Genomic DNA, 20409 nt, shown 5'->3' on the forward strand with positions numbered 1-20409 from the left:
CGCGCTGAAGTAACTCAAGTAAGAGGTGGCTCGCATTCGCCGCAGTTGACACCACCTGACTCAGATTTGTTGCTTCTCACGTTCTAACCGAAATTTATTTGAAGCCCGCTAGCGTGGGTTAATTAACTCCCCGGGGGTAGAGTTAGTCGGTCCGTGTCGGAGCGGCGTGCAAGAGGAAATCGCGAATGCATACAAAAGCGAAACAATCGAACATACCTGCGGTGTGTCGTGTGAGTAATTGAATGGCGAGTGGTATAACTCAGCGTATGAGCGACCGATGTCTGAATCGAGATTGCTTGTATAGTCCCGGCGCGACAGTTTCTCTTTTATCTTTCATGCTGTTTCATTCTATGGCCAAAAAAGCCACATTTACAGGAATTATTTATTTGTTTATGACATAAGTATTTCTTATATTAGCATGATATATCTTTATATTTATCCAAAATGGAAAATAAATTATGTTTAATAATTAATATTAGAAGCACAAAAATGCTACCTTATTTTTATGCAATTTTGCTATCTATTATAATTTTATATAATTCTGTTTATATAATAGTAAGCCATAATATGGTCAAGAAAAAGAAAAGAATACGAGAAAAGAAAAAGAGAGAGAGAGTAAGAGACAATTTCCAGAATAATTTCGATAGCAGAGGCCAATGCTCATCTTCTGTTATCCATCTGGGTGAATAACCTGAGCAGTAGTAAGAAATTTTCAGGGAATTTCAGCAACCATTAGCGAGAAAGGGACTAAGTCGACGATTTAAAAAAAGTTTCCCGTGATGCATACATTAATTCGCGTGAGTGTGCCCTCTTCAGTCGGTGTGTACGAATCTTAATTCTTTCTTTGTTATCTCCTTTTACTAATTCACGAAGAAGGAGAAACAACGAAGAAAAAAAAAGAAGGGAATGAAGTTAAAGCCACAGTAGCAGCCAACGCTTTTCATCGCCTTTGTCTTGAAAGATTAAAGGCTTAGAATGTTCACAATTATTCCGTGTAATTTACTATTGACTAGGCATTTGTTTTTCAACTATACTAATTATTTATTGAAAATCGTACCAACTGCACAGGATGTATATGTAATATCATTTCTGTGGATATTTACACTACAAACTCTTTATTAAAAAAGATTCCCCATAAACTTAATTTATAATCATGAATTGTGTGAATATTGTTAATAATAAAAAAATATAACGAGAAGCTAATAAATTATTATAAAATGTGATGCAGATTGACTTATATAATATAAATGATTGGCAATTATTGTTAGATAAATAAATCATAAAATATATCGAAATTAGTCAAAGCACGACCGAGACAGTCTGCCGATTTCAAATTCAATTAAAAGTTAGCTACAGTCGAATTCATAAAAATATGATAATTAAAAATATTGATTATCGGAAAGCGGGCGGTGCTATTGAGAGTAGTCCCGTACATCTGTTCATTAGATAATGAACTTATTAAATCAGAGAAGTGCGATGTGGCGGGGAATTTTACCCTACTATTCGTACCAGCTCCCTCGTTATTCGTTTAATTACCTGGAAACACTGCAAAGGTTAATTGTAATTGGAAATAATAACAAGTAGAGTTTTTTTCAGCGAACGCAATTACTCATCGATTAAAAAATGTATCATTTGAAATAACACTTACAATATGAAATGAACCGTTCTATTAATGTGCGCTTGATTGTTATTTGTATAAAGAAACAGGAATTTGTGAAATATATACAACCTATCATACAACGATGTAGTGTAAACATCGAGTTGCAAATGAGTGATTATTGTATAAACATTTGTCTGGCATAAGCAATTTATTATTCTTCTGCGTATAATAATGTGTTGAATTATTAGTTTATAAATGTGGTATTTTGATTGTGTGTTATGTGATGACAATTTTCAAGTGAAATGAACCGATTCTTTGATTATCTTGCTAAATTGATTGAGTTAATTAGATGCTTATATACAAGAGATAACGATTTGCCGAAATTGGAATTTCATAAGGTACGCGATTACCAACTAATTTATTAAAACTTTATTTATTAAACATAGATTTAGTTAATTTATATTAAAAACTTGTGTTGCAAACTGTGTCATGAGACTTTAATGAATAAATCTATATGTGTGTATTACTACTGAAAAAAACAAATTTATTTATTAATACATATTTAAATTTAATGTAATATGATTATTATTCCAATTTGAATCTAAACTAATAAAAAAGATTGATAGAATATGAGTAGATATCTGTTGATAGATCTCATTAAGATGATAATGTCAATAAATATTTTTATATTATACAAAAAAATATGAATTAATTTTGATAATGTTTGTTACATTAATAATCTACATAATAAGGTCAAATAATTTTTCCCAAATAATCTTTCCAAAATTCAGTTGGTGATTTCACCAGTTTCACGCCATAGTAGCAAAGAGATTCTTGAATATCTAACCCGCATAACCGAATTAACGCGGAGAAACGTTCGTGGTACAGGTTTACCTTACTACAGTTTAATCCCACGTTCCAAGTCGCCTCCAAAATGAAGCGATAGTGTTGGTGCACGCGAGGGTAAGGAATGACGTAAAATTTAAGAACCACCCGCATTAAAATCACTGCCTCTGCCAGTATTTCAGCAACTCCTTCTTCGTCGTTCCTTCTCGCAGGAGCTCCTTCTCTCGCTTCTACGCGTTCTCTTCAGTTTTCGCCAAGGAAGCAACGGAAGAGAGATAGAGAGAGACAGAGAAAGCGCAAGAGAGAGAAGGGTAGGTGGCAGCGGCAGTATATAAAGGGTTCGCAAAGTGACTCGAATTGCCGCACAGTCGACTTTACGAGACGGGGTATTGCTAATATCAGAGCATAAGGACCATCCCCGTTCTCTCCCTTTTGATCCGGCAACCACCTTCCTCTCGAGCCCTTTACTATCGACAAAAGCCGGCAGCACGACGGTTCTGCCGAGACTCCTTAACCATTCGACCCTCCGCGACATTTTTAGTGGCCATCAAAAACCGACGGCAGCTTAATTATTAGGGCAGGAGCGCAGGAACCGGCGCCCTACCTTCTCACCTCCATCTCACAACTGCTACTTTTGCCGTTTTATCGTGCCATTCGTTCATTCGTTTTTCGGCTACGTTCTTGATAGTCCTTCAAGACACAACTACGTGAACGGCTTAGTGAATCTTTTCTTCTTTAAAGGTCCTTTAAAAGTGTACAGAAACTCAGGAAACGAGAAGTAGAATACACGAAGAGTACTTTCAATTATTGGTATATTTTATGTTCTACCGAAGAATGTTCAATTGATAGTTTAAGCGCAATAAACCAGTCAAGTGCACTTTCTCAATCGTTATAGTGAAAAAAAATATTTATTTTAATACCTACCTTGTTAAATATTTTCCTTTACTTTAGTAATAAAATTAATGAATAATCAAAATACACTTTAACGATTACTTTAAATTTATTTATGTGTGTGTGTGTGTGTGTGTGTGTATACATATATAATTATTATAATTATATAAGAAAATATTTATTGCTACAAAATATGATTTAGAAATTAGAAAGGAAGTCTTTTTCGTGTGAAAAATTGCATTACTCAATTAATTAATAAATGCTAATATTAGTATTTTACATTTAATAAAGACATTAGCATTTTACATTTAATAAAGACATTAACGTGTAATTTACAGATAAACGAGTGTAATTTAAGAGATAATCTCGCTCTTGCAGTTGGAAAGTAACACAAACGAATAAGCAATTTGAGCGGAATGATTCCTCTTTAATTGCACATGGCGAGATCAGACATTAGCGCAATGCTTTCCTCTTTCGTTCTCTCTGAGTCCACACAAAGCTTTTCTGCCGTTGCGAAATCGGTTGTTCTGCATCATCATCCCACCCTCGGCACGAATTATAAAGGGGATCAACATCATGTAAAACATTACGATGACACCCTTCGGCAACCCTCTATTCTACGGATGGTCAATAAAAGAAGTTCCTGTACCAGGCTGTCCAAGCTGCCGATTAAACTGCCATTGCAATGAAACATCACTTAAAAACATGTACTTTTTTCAATTTCAAATTTTTCTCAACAAAAATTTGATCACGTGCTATTCTATTTTGCAACTGTTTAACATCGAGCTGTGAATATTTACGCTATTCAGACTTAAATTAAAATTCTTGTAGTTAAATTAAAATCTAATGAAAGAAAAAGTGTATTTTAAATTCCTTGCTCTTTTATGTATGTTGAAACTGATAGTAACAAACAGTTGGCTGTGTACAAAAATCAAGCAATTAGTTACCTTCTAACAAATAGACAATGGCAAAAGGACAAAGCGTTGAAAATAATGAATGACCCTTAGCGCGCGTTATACCATACCATGGCGTATAAAGCTTGCAAACGATGCAGGACCTCGGACGTGCTCTCAACACCACTGTAGAAACAAACGACTGAGCATACTCAAATGAAAGATCGTTTTTCAACTACTGAGGCTAATACGGCTATAGCGAAATTACGAGGAGTGTCGCTCTTGAGCGACGAGTTACGACAAGGGGAATTTTATCTACCATTTCGCAAATATATATATTGTACTGGACGCAATTTGTAGGGAAAAAAAAAGCGCCGGGCCTCGGAGTCGGAGGTAAGAGGCCGGGAAACGCTACTGGAACACTTGCGCACGCCCGCGTGCGTGCATATTGTGGGAAAAATAGCTTAGTTTCGTCGTAGGAGCGAAATTAGATTTCGTTCGAGAAGACGTTCCGAATGTTCGCTCTCTAATCTTCCTTTCTTTTTATCTGTCCTACGCCACCTCTCTCCTTGAGATACCCCGCCAACCACTCACTCTGCCTTCATTCTTTTGCGTCTCCCTCTTCACTCTAGATCGCCACGTTCTTCCTCCATCAGGTTTCCCCACTCTTCCTTCTTCCTTCATGCTGAGATTCCGGTTTCCCCGGAGACGTTCGACGACGTCGCGACGCTTCCCCACGTTCCGCGGTACTATGCATATTTCACCGATTTTTATGGAATTTCTCGTAGATTTCTCTTTCTGACTTCTCTTCTCTCTTCCTCTATTTCGATTATAAACAGTATTTCATTCTGTTTTTCAGTCGTTTAGTTTTTTCTCATTTTCATTTTTCCTTTATTTTCTTGTTGGTTTGCTTCGCACCTATAACTTCTTTGATAATCATTTGTAGACATGTAGTACACTATTTACAGCGTTTTTCACTGGCAGAACTGATGCGCACTCAGTGCATATTAAAGCCGTTGCACACTAACTTAATCTGAATGTAAAAGTAATATTTCAATTAATAAAATACCCAATATATATTTGATCAAATACCACATTAAAATGTATTGAAGATTTCGCGATTTAATTAGTTTCTATATTTTTATTAAACATACGTCTTTATGTCGATTAGTGTACAACGGTTTTAAAGTGCACTGAGTGCACATCAGCTCTGCCAATGAAAAACACTATATGTATCTTATCTATGTCACGATCTTGTTTAAAGTATCATAGGATCAGAGGAATTTCAAATAAAAATGTTCCTATATTATTTCCTTTAAACATGTAATTAAAACAAATACATTAAAAAAAGATCTTAATTCGAAGGAAACTTGTCTATATATATAATCTATATATAAATCTGCATTTTACGCGATAGAAAAAGTATTATCTTTGTTTGAATTAATAATTTATTTTAATGTAATTTAATCGCTATTTTGATTAATGAAAAATCTTGAAAGTTAAATGTTAAATGTTAAAAGTTAAATTGTATAAAATACGTTTACCATTACCAATACTTTGTTATATGTTGCAGTGATCATATATTAATTTCATTTTATAAAAGAATCTGATTGCATATATTGCCACTTAGCAAGATTTCAACATTTACGTATAAATCGCGTAGGCGTGGGTCGTTACCTTTTAAGTAGTGCTACGTGGAATACGTAATCACACATCATCCTTGTTCACTCTAACGCATAAAGGCTAATACGTCAATAAATTGATTATACAAACGAAACTGCATGTCACTAATCTGGCTAACCAAATTAGGAGATGTGCATATAGTATGGAAAGGCATTATTTTGTCATATCTATAAATATCTGTTATCTTTTGCAATCGCAAGCGATCATAGATGTGCCAATATAAATATGCCGATAAAGTATTTAATTAAAACTCTTTAATAAAAATTTTGAACCACTCGCGACATAGAAACTATATGCCTGTAAGCGTAAAATTTACAAAGACTATTATTCTATTCAACATTTTAATTTAAGAGAATCTACGCGTAAAATTGTTCTATTCTTTTATTTGTTAGTACTACTTTCTCCTTTTTGTTATGTATATGTTTATTTCTGATTTCCGGTATTAATAATGCGCATACCGGTATCATAACTTTAATCTTCAAATACAATCAACTTAGAAAAATATAAAGACAAAAGTTCAAGAAAAATATAAAGGCAAATATCTTGTTTGCTAATTAAATATAGATTCAATCATGTGCAGACTTTCACTGAAAACATATTAATATTGATAATGAAAGTACAATATTATTATTACTTTCTTAATTAAGATATAATATGATAATATCATTAATATATGAGACCTTTCTTCTCTTATTCATTTTATAAAGTAGAGTATTAAGCGTCTCTTCATTAGACTTTCTTTTTCTTATGCCAATGAAATTTCTTATGGAGAGAGGTCAAATCACTCGCAGGAGATCGTCCAAATCCGTTCGATACACATCGCCTGTCACCTTTCTCCGCTCACTATAAATTTATTACGCCCTCTTTCCATAAAATATGGGCTGTCAAATAGAAAATGCAATAAACATAAATACAGATATTGACACTCCATTTCATTTTTTTATATTTAGCGATTACATTTTTCAGTAAATATTAGTATTTACAGTTATTCTAATAAATAAAAATGATTTATTGGAATTGAATTAAGTTAAACAAAATATTAGTTAAGTTAAACAGTATAAAAAGAAGAAGTAATACATAAAATATTCTAGATCCGCCACGTTTCTTCTTGCTATACGAACTACGCGATTGCAAATAAAAAATAATCTTTTTAATTAAAATTTTTTAATTTTTATATTAAATTTTTTAAGTTTTACATTAAAAAAATGGTTTTTGCTGCATTATTAAAAAATTAACTATACTGAAAAAAATAATGTTATATCAACAGCATTATTTTAATTGAAAATAATTTTGTTAGTTCACAACAGATATTTATATTAATAAAACAAATTTTTAAATAAGAGCATGACGTATTTGTTTTGTTAATAATGTTATTTAATTAACAAAATTATGTTCATTTAAATTAATGCTGTTGGTATAACATTCTTTTTTCCAGTAGATATATATATATACAAATATAAAAATAATTTTATTTAAACCATCAAAATAATTATGTAGGATGATGAAACTGATTGCTAGAATGTTAATATCTTTTGCAGCATTACCATCAACGTTTAAGTGTTCTAATGGTCCAAATAATTTTAATGGTCCAACAAAATTATTCATAGATTTATATATATCTAGATATAATTTCTCTCTAGATTTAAATTTTTAGATACTTCTGCAATATTTTTTCTGTATTTTTTACTATTTTACTAATTTATAAATTAATTGCTAAAATATTGAAAAAAAATTTGTAATATTACAAGAAGTGACATATAATTTTTATACAATAAAAACTATAGAATGAAGTTATTTGCATATTTGTTTAAAAATAATTAAAAATTTTCTTAACAATAATTGTCTATGATATGATAACATTAACTGCATAATTATTTGTGATACTTACATCGTGTGCAAAAATTGTCCTAGAGACCCACTTCATCCAAATGCGGATACGGAAGAAAAACACATGAGAATGTTCTTAATTTGATGATTGTAATTACATGCTACGTATTGTTTTAAATCGCGACCACACATACGAAATCAGTACACGTACGAAATCACGTAAGTTTAATGAGTAAACGCAACTGTGTCTTCCGGCTTGACATGAAAAGGATTTTTATTTAGCGCTTACACAAAAGGTATTATTCTAATTAGGCCAAGCCGACGAAAAATTAAAGAAAATATCCTTAGAACAATAGAACAGTTTAAGAATCGTTATTTTTCAAACGTTCTCTAAAATCTCATGAAAGAAGATTTTCTTTTTTTGGGATCTCGCTCTCTCTCAGCATCTATTTGCTATTCACAGGAAAGACAATTTTGCCTTCGGCGATGGGGGCTATGCCGGGCATACCGGCAACGATACATCCGAGACTCCGCCTGTCGGCTTGCCTTATATTCCGTATATATCGCCCAAGAGGCAACAACGTGCCTCTTGAGATCAGTATGACTGTCGGTGTGTACGGATACGACGTCAGTATGGAAATAAAGCACTTCCGAGCTCCGCGAAAAATGCATACGTTCCCGCTGACTAACCCTTGAAACCTTCCTTCGAGATCCCTTCCAATCCCTCCTCGTCACCAGCTCGTCCCGAAAAACCGGTAACACCACGCGATATAACGTACGATTAGGACTACATGAGAAGGAAGTCGTTACGCGTCTTCGAGATCATTTAAAGGCTGATAAAATTCACTTCGTCTTTGTAGACATCAACTCTTTCCTCGTAGCAAATTCTAACGTCTCATGCGGGTTTGATGAATTTTAACGAGTTCGGGAAGTTATCATTAACCGTTAAATATATTCTTCCCTGTAATATCTGTTGTAATCTATCTATCTATTTAACTAAAAACGAGATAATTTTGTTAAAATTGTGATAATAATGTCTTTTTTTTAAATTTTATTATACAAATTTGATCTGTCATAAGATTGTGAAAAAATATTTCAATTTTTTAAAATGTATTGGCATAAAAATACGGCAATTATACATCTTTATTTCCTTTTTAATTAAATAACAATATAATTATTTTATTTGTTATGCAACTGTATAGAAAAAAAAATATATAATATTTTTTTTAAATTATGGGTAAATTGAAGCTATGTCTAATAATAATATATTATTCAAAGGCAGAAGATTGTTATTATAAACAAAAAAAATTTTCAAAGTTTAACAGTATATAATTATATTGAGATTTTGTAAAAGATATTAAAACGATATTAACATTTTAATATTTTAAACTTGCTATTAACGTAGTATTTTTAGAAGATTCAATGAAAGATTAAAATTATGTCTCTTACATTGGTATATCGTCAATTAGTTTACTCAACGACCTACTGGTTTAACGCGAACAAGCTCGTCTTTATATCAGAAAACGTGTGAATATTCTCATAGCTTCAGTTTCAGATTACACAGGAAGTTTCATGATCGTATTGTCTGGTAACACGAAACAGTAAGTAGTGGAAAACAAGAGAAGAAATGTACACGAAACAACGTAGATACTGAGAAAAGAAGCTGATAAGTACTGATGGCGAATGGATTCGCGTGGAAAATCTGCGAGTAACGATTTTAGCACGAAAATCTGGGTACTAACCATTCCTAACCGAAGACGAAGCGATAGCGTTTCATTTACATAACCGTAATTCTACTTAGTGGCGGATACCTAATTCCCTCATACGTTTCCGTGTCTCCACCGTGCCAGAATTCGTGGTATTTAGGCGACCGCCGATTTAGCTGAGTACTTTCTCGAGACAAACACTTTCAGATGTGCAAACTTGTAATCCACATTACGGCGGGCCAATCTCTGCAAATGGACTCGAAAACAACGTGTAATATCCTACACTGCTAATGCCAATATTTACGGCTGGTCTTGGTATAGCGCACAGCTGCAAATAGAGAGTAAATCACATAACACACTAATGACATAGAAAGAAAAAACCGTGTATTATATAAGAATTACCGTTGCAATTCTTATTATTACATTTATTATCTCATCATGTCTCATATAATAAAGAGTTAGAATAGGATAAAGATGAAAGAGGGAACAGAAATAAAAATTAAGCTCTATTTACAAAGTATTCATATATTTACATGAGGAGTGTATATTAAGAATACAGGCTAATAAAATCATTATATCCTGCGAGTAATCGCGTTGATTACTCATGGGATATAAAATTCTGCATATATAAAATATAAATTAAAATCCTAATAAAATGTATATAAATTAAGATTCTCTAAAAAAAAAGGTGGATATGGGTTAGGAGCAAGTGGATGCGTTTTATGGCTTGGCAGTATCGTCACTGCGTACTTTGTAACAATGAGCGTCTCTTAAAACTATACGCTCTACTTATTTTACGTATCTGCAATACACCAAGTTATGCATAATCGTTTGCCAGGCGAAAGGGCATAAAAATACAAGAACTTTAAGATTATGCCACACTCGGGATTTTAACGATGTGCTTTCACGACAGGCGCTCATTTTCAACTTACGCGCAGAACTGCGAATCCTGAGTCGCGTAAAAATTGTTAATACGCGAGCGGCGGAAGGAAGTAACGTACATCGCTTGCGTTCTCTCGTGCCCGATAGTAATCGACGTTTTGAGGTTGCTCCGCGTTTCCGTCGTATACGCGCCCTAAGCACGTGTACGGCATGAGTGTATTTCTTCGCATGCATCTAACAGCGGACTAGAAGATAGACGGTAATAGGTCCGCATCCACCGATTATCGTCACAAAGGCATGTAAAACCAAACATAACGCGCTTGCACGCCCGCAGAGACGAGCAAAGCGGTTCACTCGAAACGAGATTCTCACAGAGGAACTCGGTTCTTTTCCACCTGATCATTAAATGTGAGGTTCTGAACTTTCACCTCGATAAAGGCTAAAATTACGAAAGATATGAGGCCGTCGATCAATCCATCTGGCGAACGACCAAGTGACTTTACGCGGGTACACCATTTCGCTAGCTGTAGACTTCGCGAGAGAGGTGCCGTAACCCATTGACCTACATAAGTGTTAATAAACGTCGCGTAATGCTCGTCGTACCTCGTTTAACGTTTTCATGCATTGTGCGAGAGCAGCGAATGTCAGACTTTGCCACCTTTTTTGAATCGGACCGTCGTGGCATCGATTATCAATAATCCGACAAAAATCTTGTTCAATATTAAATAATTCCCTCGTACCTCGTTCTCGAAAGAACTATCGAGTCAACGAGATTTCCATGAACGAGGTAAGATAAGCCGCTGACGCGAGGACACGGAAAAGTCGGAGAGTTCTGGATCCTTGGTTGGATCTTAACAAACGTTTGATAAAAAGGATCAGCACTCATGGAAGTGAAATCTTCTCGCACGATAAAAATGCCATTGATACTCGCGTCTCTTCCTAACAATCGCTCCGATAATCTTGGTGAGAGGCGAAAGGTTCAAACGGATGATTCGTCTAACAGAACGTTATCGATACTGGCCAATAAATAATTATTACTTTCGCTTGCTTGGATGAAAATATAAAGATAAAAAGGATTGCATAAACTTTCGTTTTGTGCTCGTGCCTTTCATACCTTCTAATTCCGGTTTCCAGTCGATCAGATATTTTAAGTGTTTCTTGAGCATTCTCTACTATCACAATTACGCAATCTCATGTCTTCGCTCGAACAATTTTTAGAAATAAAGCAATCAAACGAGTTATTAGAAAGTTATTAGAAAGAATATTGAATTGCGAAAGATTAATTTATCGCAACTTAAAAAAAAAAACAGAAATCGCAATGTATTAATACATAGAAAAATAATCGTTTGTGGTTGTGGTCACACATTTAAAAGAAAAAATATCAAAGAATTTGTAATGCGAAAATATTATATGTTCTTATCAAGAAACGCGGCTGCGTTTCGCGTCAAGTATATTTTTTGTAACGTATTTAATATACAAGAAATATTTGAAATATTGTGTCGCAGATACACAATTTTAATAAAAGATCGATATTTTACTGATAGATTTTGATGATCACTTACAAGCAAAGAAAGTAAATGGCATCACGTTAGCAGCGGTATCTGTTTTCGCTCGTCGGAAGTGGAAATCGACAAATCTCTGCAGAAAATCAGGGCGATTGTGAGGCAATATTAAGAATACTATAAAATATTTTTACAAAGGCACACACTTATGAATTAATTTACGAGGATTTTGTTTTATTGTTGCTCTGCTTGTTTTCCCTCATGACTTGTGTCTCATTTTTCGACACCGACCTAATCTCTTTTTTCACTTGTCCGTATTTAGTATCAAAAAATAAAGCCACTGACGAATCTTTCCTATCTTTATCCCTATCGCTAACTTTTTCGCTTCGATCTTGTAGTCCGTTGTTTTGCGCTTGACTATCTACGGTGGTAAAGTGATTAGTAACACCAGTTTCTTGTGACAAATCAGGACCATAAACTTTATTTAATTGTTGAGCCTGAGGTAAACCTTGAAATTGTGTAGCGCTATTTTCCTCTATAGGCTGCTCTATGGCAGCTAGTATGTCCTGAAGAAGACCATTAGATAACACCTGATCGTGTCTGATGCTGCCATCCGAGTTCTCAGTGCCCAATCCTCCATCCGCTGGTTGTATTTGTAGTTTATAAGTACCTTTTGAACCGTGAATCTCAAATCCGTCGGCATTGTCAGCTGTCAATTTTTGGGCAAGAGACAATGCCTCACTACCCTCGCTTGTTTTCAGAAATTGACTAGCGTCCACCTCATTCGATCCGATATTTTTTTCTTGGTCAAAGCTTTGCGCGGTCAAACGTGCTACCAACGCTTCAGCTGAAAGTCCTGAACCATGTTCGAACAACGCTGTTGCGGAGTAGGTGTTACGAGACTGACTAGGCAAATGCGTGGAAAGCTCATTCGAAACATCTGCGATAGATGTTTGAACAGCTCTGGTATCACTCGCTTCGTTGGACGAATCGTAAGTTAGTCCTATAGGATTACCATAGCTGTCTTTTAAATTAATCTTCGGCTGTTCATTATTTTCTAAATCCAGCGTGCTCACTGGAGGCCCCCCCAGAAAATTATCAAGTGGTTTTGGATGTGGCAGTATATTATCTGCAAAAATGGAATTTTGATTGTTGACGTCGGATAAATCATTTCCCGTAAAAACTGGATTGTGACTGTCCACATTTCCAACGGGAGCTCCGGTATTTTCAAAACCAAGTTGTAGCTTACCGCTAGAATGCGCGGGTAATTCGCCACCTAATGATAGTCCCTCGCTCGAGAGCGCTCCACCACCTGAAGATAAGCCTCCACTCGAGTGTAGCTCTCCGCTGGAATGCAATTCTCCGCCTGAAGGTAAACTACCGCTTAAAGGTAGCTCTCCGGTTGCGGACGGTCCTCTACTTGAATACGCCCCGTTCACGGGCAAGAGTGGCTGCAAGGAATTGCAGTCGTAACTGCCACCGATTGATAATGGCGCGTTTACTACAGGTGTGCCGTACGTTGTCAGCGTATTACTAATTCCGTTGTAGAGGTTACTACCAAATCCGGAAGATGTTGAAACAAAAGAAGTCGATGGGCCAAAATTAGGTGCTCCATAAGTTAAGTGTGGTGCTGGTGTATTAAAATCGTTGAAAGATAATGGAGTTCCGTATTGAACATGAGGCGCAGCAATTGGTGAATTTAAATTGTGTACATTAAATGAACCAGACGATCCAAAAGAGCTTGAAAATAAATTGCTCGGTCCCGATGTGTGGCGGAAAGATACTGGCACATGAAGATTTGGTAATTGCTGCTTTGCAGGTGGTGGCAAATATCGATTAATATTTGACAATAATCCCGTTGGTATTGGTTCTCTGAATTTAATCGGTTCTCGATTTCGTGGTGGTATCAAAGAACCAACAGGAATTGGCGGTGGCCTGAATGGACCATGAAGTCGATGAGAATGCAAGCTCGGCTTATGGAAAGAGCCTCCAAATATTCCAAATGATGAAAACAATGAACCTCGTCCTCCATGCGCCACAGGGTAAAGACCATTAGGCGAGTAAGAAGATAGAGGTGGTGCACTATAAGAATTTAAAGGTGGAGGAGAAAGCAAAGGTACTCTTGATATATCATCAGGCTTTCCAAAAGTGGCAGATGTTAAAGGCGGGCCATAATCATTTGATGGCGTCTGCTGCGGAAGTTGCTGCAAGGATAGATCGTTCCCTATATTTCGAAATCCGTGAAAATCTCCGCCACTGCTTAGAGCATCAGCATGGAATCCGCCACTGTTTGCTGTTAATTCTAACCCCGAATGAAGTGGCGCAGAATTGGTATTGACCGAATTCGAGATGTGATTAAACGATGAGATATCAGAAGTACCACCTGATAATGATAAACCTAAGAGGTCCGTATTCAAAGCGCCAGTTGTAGGCAACAATTCAAATCCTACTGTCTTTACAATGGACAAAGGTTCGACATTCGGCGCTCCGTACTGCAAGTTTAATTGTTGTCGACCAAATTGATGATCGGATTGACTGGTTGTAGTAATGACACCCGGACCTTGATTGTTGTGCAGGGGTTCGTTTTGTGGCAACGGCGGCGGCGGTAATCCGTTACTCTCTGAGGAAGCCGAGGACTCGTGCACAGATGTCTTTAGATTTTGATCTTCGGGATTTTGTAATGGCACACCGTAAGAATCGCTGGGCACATTCGCATTCATTGAGGCGCTCAATGAAGCATGAGACAATTGCGATCCCGACGAACTTTCAGCATGATTATGCTTCGCCTCGAGAGGAGGGCCATATGTATCTGTCAGAAGACCACTTTGATTAGGGGTGGTAGCCGATCCTGCGATGGGCTGCCATCCATCGTACTTTATGTCAGGGGGTGTGGGTGGTGCTGGAACTCCTGGTGGAGGTGCTGGCGGTGGAGGTCCGTATAAATCACTAGCTGGTGAACCGTACTGCGGTTGCGGCACAGATACGGGAGGCGGCGGTGGTCCGTACTCGTCATTGGGCAGAGGATTAAACTGAATAGCTAATTTCGGAGGTGGTGGATCGTAAGTCTCGAGCGGTATAGGAATAGGTGGTCCGTGACCTGGCTTGGGCGGTATATATTGCTGACTCGATGTAGCGACGAGCTTCAATGGCGGACCGTACTGAGGTTTTGGTGATCTAAACGGTGGAAATGGAACCAACGGCGGCATGAAATGTTGTTTTGGCAGTCCATAATGAAATTTTGGCGGGCCATAAATAGGTTTAGAAAAAAGGGACGTTGCCAAACCGAAACTTTGTTTCGGCAGTCCATATTGCGGCTTGATATTTCGTGGTGGTCCGTAAGAAATGGCCAAAGAATCAAATGATACAGGTGGTGGTACTTCCGGAGGTGGCGGTGGATAAATAGGCGTCGGTCCAAGATTGCCGATTAATTCCGGCGGCCCATATACTGGCGCTGGTCCTTTAAAACCAGATCCCAACGGTGGCCCATATTCGTCAGACGGAGAATCAAAAGTATTCATTATTCGGTCTTCAGCTTTAACCTTGGATTTTTCTTCTTCCTTAGTTAACGTCACTTGCGAGGTCGCCTTGTTGACTACCGCTTGTACATGATGTCCAATTAACAGGACGCAGAACACCACGAATAGCATCTAAAAGCAGAACGAGATGACTAGAATCGGAGAAAGTGAATCGGCTTCACGGCTATTGCAATTAATATTGTTTTTCTTTATTTTCCACACTGATTATGTATGATTATACTGGAAATAAAGTCATAGGATAAAATCAACTTGTGTAAAGATAATAATATATTATGCTTAAGATCTTGGAAGTTTTAACTGTAGAGTAGAAATATTTTGTAATAAAGCTAACATAATTTTACATATTTCATTTTTTTAATTTCTCATACTTATTTAAACGGCTTTACTCTATATTTTACTGTAGAATATATATATATGCATATATGTAAATTAATTAAATAATAATGATTGATTTAATGCTATAAACATTGCAATTTATAAAAATTTAATTATTGCAACTCTTAAGTCAATACTAAATCAAAATTATTAATTTTTACTTTTATACATTTTTCCGCTTTTTATTTTTTTACGTATCTATAATCAATGCTACGTAGATAAGCACTATATTTTATAAACACTATATTCCTTTGTGTAAACGCTATATAAATACTATATTTGTATAAACATTGTTTTCCTTTGTATTATTATCGAAAATGAAAGGGAAATAATTACGTCTTGCACGTATTCATTCAAACATCTGAAACACTGTATTATACGTGTTCTAATTAGTTCGTTGGACGCTTAAGAATAGTTTCGCAGAACATGAAGATCACCCATGCTCGCTATTGTACAGTAGCCATATTGGAGGCCGTGAGAACTCGTTATTCGCTTAAGCCCGGGAAGTCATCTCAACGTATGTGAAAATTATGTAAAGCCACATTTACACATTCTGGATATTAGGGAAGCGTGCACGTGAGTGAATAATTACGTCAATTGTAAGCGGAATAGCAGGTGTTGCATGAAGAGGAATTACGAAAAATGAATAAATAAGATTTCTTTTGAGGTGCTAACTTTGCTTATTTTTAATACAAAGCGGCAATTTTTAGAACAAAGAACTGTTATACATATGTTAATAATTTAGAAAAAAGGTACATAATTACATACCCAGATAGCACACGACATTAATAGAAAGTATATGAACGTTCTAAGAATATTTGTACATTCTTAAAATGTTCTATGAACGTCTTTAGAAGTTTGCTGTATGGGTATGTTTTACAAAAAAAAGTATTCTACAAAAAAATCATTTAAATCATTTCTCTTGATCTCAATTGTTATTGTTAAAATGATTACTTAAGTATTCTTTCCATGACACATAAAACTAGAACGCGCAAAATTTGCATATATTTTCGTCATAAATATCTGTTGCAAAAGAAACTATTATTTATGCTATGTATTATGTGAAGTAATCGGCATTAGATTACTACTATACTAGTAAATATATGTGCTACAATAATTTCGAAGCTCCTAATTCTATTGCAGTATATGTATAGAAAAAATTAACTGAATATTAGGTAACATTATGTACATATATTTTTAAACTATGCTTATAAAAATACTATACTTGCAATTACATTTTATACAATTAATTATCGCATAGTAGCATTTTGCTCTAATGACAATATTATGACAAATTATATATAATACAATTCTCTACAACAATTATAATAGTTAATACCATTTCTATGTTTCTTTTATAAAATATTAGGCCGATATAAGAAGAAGCGGTGAGAACATACAAGCTCACCGTCTGTCAATGCCGGTAAGAAACCATTGGCTTCTTTTAAGTGGCACGATGGCCGAGATGCAAGGCTAACATAATCAACCGTACTTTCTCCAAAGACCACGGGAAATGTTTGCAATCCGGCAATGTATTGCAATGATTGCCGCTTCAAATAATTGCGTTTTTGAAGATACTACTACAGTCTTATTTCTTATTATGATATTTTATTATTTATTCGTAAAACGCTTGTGTTCCAAGTCAACTCTCAAAATTTAAGGATTAGTGGCTAAAAAAAGAGTATAAGAAAATTGAAATATTATACATATAAATAATTATACTTTTCAATATACTTGCAATTTTATCAAGTTTTTTAGATTAATTATTATGATTTTTCTTATATTCGATTGTAATATAATTATTTATTTAATACAAAAATTATAATAATTATAATTGATATGTGTTACATGCAACTAATTTTTCATGCAACTTGTATCCTGCCGATTAAATTTATTTATCAATAATTTTTCTAGAGACCCATAAAAATAAATAAAATAAATTTAATTAATAACAATAATGCAAATTATTTTGTAAAAATTTATTAATTGCTTACCCTTAATATTCATGAATGTTATTAAAAGAATTTTTGTTTCCTGAACATACATAATCTTGAGAAATAATCTGATCATATAATAAGTTTAAATACACAAACTTAATCCAGTTATGAGACAATGCTAATAATTACAACTAAACTTCTCTTTTCACTTTCTACAATCCAATTTACAATCATCAAAATAAATCAAAATAATATTGTTTGATTAGGCCAATACAGTAAGAATAGGACTTACAAGACGGGTACACACGCAATCCATCAATGTAAACGAGGTCAACAAAAGAAAGTTCAATCAACCGGGATATGTTTGTCCGAAATATGTATGTATATTTTCACATTTCTTGAATTATATCATACAAATGGGATAAAACATTTTTTAGTCATTAGCTATATAAAGTACAAAATTAATGACGCAGCAATATTTTGAAAAAAATTTTACTCGTTCTTATATTATATTTTGCTTTTTCATAGATTACATTGTTGTTGAATACTTGACAAAGTGATTCGATAGCATACGTTGCATGCAGCACGCGTAAATAGGAAGTAATGACATCTATGAATAAATCGAATCTGAATTTACATTGAAATTCAAATATGTGCCATAATCACGAACATCGATTACACGTACGTAATTAATGAAAACGTGTTATCTTCATAATATAAAAGAAATTGACATTTGTTTTATTTTCTTTCGTGGTTGTAAATAGCCACTTTCATACTGGATTACTTTTGCATAAGAGGATGCACTTTTTATTGCCCGTATGAAAACGCGTGTATCTCACGTGAACTCTCGTTTTCACGCACATTGTGATGCACATAGGTGCAATGACCTATATACTTTAGCCAGTATATAATTAACTTTTATTTAATTCTTCCTTATATTTTTACACTTTCTATGCATAATATATGCAAAAAATTCTCGAGGATTTAAAGTAGAAAGACTAACTTATTTAACATAAAAATAAATTAAAAATAAATTCTATCTGCACTTTAGATTAGCCGATAAGAAACCGCCAATTACTTAATTTCTAGTTGGAAATAGTCTCAGTAGAATTATCGATAATGCGTACGCCTAAGACCCCTATCGTGCACTCCTTCTATAATGCATGCGCCCTCCCTTATTAGTACGGAAATTTATTCACATCGAGGGTGCAACACTATTTTAATCGTAGAGATTTCTGAGTACTAAAGTGTGTGTTCTGTTCTTTCTTTCATTCCTTGATAAGACTGACGTAATACGTATATATACATATTTAAAAAATCGATTAATTAAAACACGGAAATCAATAACGTCTATTTTATGAAGATATATTGTATATACGAATAATTAAATCAGTGCGTAAAATGAAATAATTATAAACTTAAATTACAACATTTAATTTTATTAAATCAAATCAAATGTTCAATAAAATTTAATTTAAATTAATTATAAAAAATTACTATTTATGAAAAATTCATTTTCATTATATATTTGAAAATAAAAATTTTTAGCTAAAGTAACAAATGACACTTAAGGTTTTAGTTAATAATGATCACAATTAAAATAATTTATTACAATTCATTAGAAAATATTACTTAAATAAGTATAAGTAAAACAATAATGACTTTATAATTGATCGACAAATGAAATTAATATTTATGAATAATTTTATATAAGATCAAAATGAATGCAAATATTATTAATTAAAATATTAAGAGCATTATATACAATATAAAAAATGCAGTTCTATTAATAAAAATTGCTATTAGATTATACACAATAGTATCTCGAGAAAATTTGTTATTTGGTGAAATCAATATTTTTAAATTTCTCTTTCTAAATTGTTATATATTAAAAATAACAATGAATTTTTAAATAAGTAGCTTTAGTTTAAAAAGGGAATGTATAAATTAAGTTAAGCTAATAAAACGCTTTGCAACATATTAAAAACTTCCAAATCTTCCAAGAGAGAAATGACGTATTCTAATATAAATAAGAATTAATAGTTAAAAAAAATATTATGCAAAATTAAAACACTTTATTGTTTAGTAAAGATATATTTATTAATTACATTTCCATTAATTTCTTGAGGATAAACACTCTGACTAAACAAAGCACAATTCAGACTCGCTGCGACCTACCTTGAATTTAACCATGATACACGCACGTAAACCGCAATCTTGGCACTTGTACACACAGATTATCCGACACTACGTAGATCTCCTTACTCTGGAAGCGTTTCTTCAGCTTTTTTCGCTACCGCACTTTAAGTCGCGCCTAACCGGAGCTTGTCGTATGCGATTTAACGATGGCTTTTCGTGTCACACATCGCGCGCAACATACTGACGTTCGTCAGCCCGCAGCCTTTTTGACAAGCGAGCACCACGACTCGCAATACTAACAAAAAATGTTCAGTCTCGTATGAAGACTCCGCTTATATAGACTCCGAGAAGACTACCAGTTGGAGGAGTTGTCGACTGAAGTTGCCGGGTGAATCGTGGAAAGGAGACCCGGGAAGAGGAGAGAGTGAGTGCGCCTAAGGGTACAGAGGGAAGAGAGAGGAATATGAGAGAGAGAGGGCGTACAGAGAGATGATGTGGGGAAGAGCGCGAAAAGAGGCAGCCCTCCTCATACGCCGTTTAAAAATTCTCTTTGTAGAGAAAGTAGGCTAGCATTGCATTGCCGAAGAAGACG

The 20409-nt window shown here is 34.5% G+C and overlaps 2 protein-coding genes across 3 annotated transcripts in view; both read right to left on the reverse strand.

Moving 5' to 3' along the window:
- LOC108729104 (nucleolysin TIAR) overlaps positions 1-20409 on the reverse strand; it is a 95073-nt gene that overhangs the window by 37886 nt on the left and 36778 nt on the right. The gene's annotated exons all lie outside the window — the stretch shown is intronic.
- LOC108729101 (uncharacterized) lies at positions 11833-20102 on the reverse strand. Its single transcript, XM_018458042.1, has 2 exons — positions 19857-20102; positions 11833-15477 (listed from the first exon to the last, which is right to left on the reverse strand). Exons 1-2 carry the CDS (start codon positions 19869-19871, stop codon positions 12049-12051), a joined length of 3444 nt encoding a protein of 1147 aa, XP_018313544.1. The 5' UTR covers positions 19872-20102; the 3' UTR covers positions 11833-12048.

Source organism: Mycetomoellerius zeteki, unplaced genomic scaffold (assembly GCF_001594055.1).
Source record: "Mycetomoellerius zeteki isolate Tzet28-1 unplaced genomic scaffold, Tzet1.0 scaffold70, whole genome shotgun sequence".
Taxonomy (NCBI): Eukaryota; Metazoa; Arthropoda; class Insecta; order Hymenoptera; family Formicidae; genus Mycetomoellerius; species Mycetomoellerius zeteki.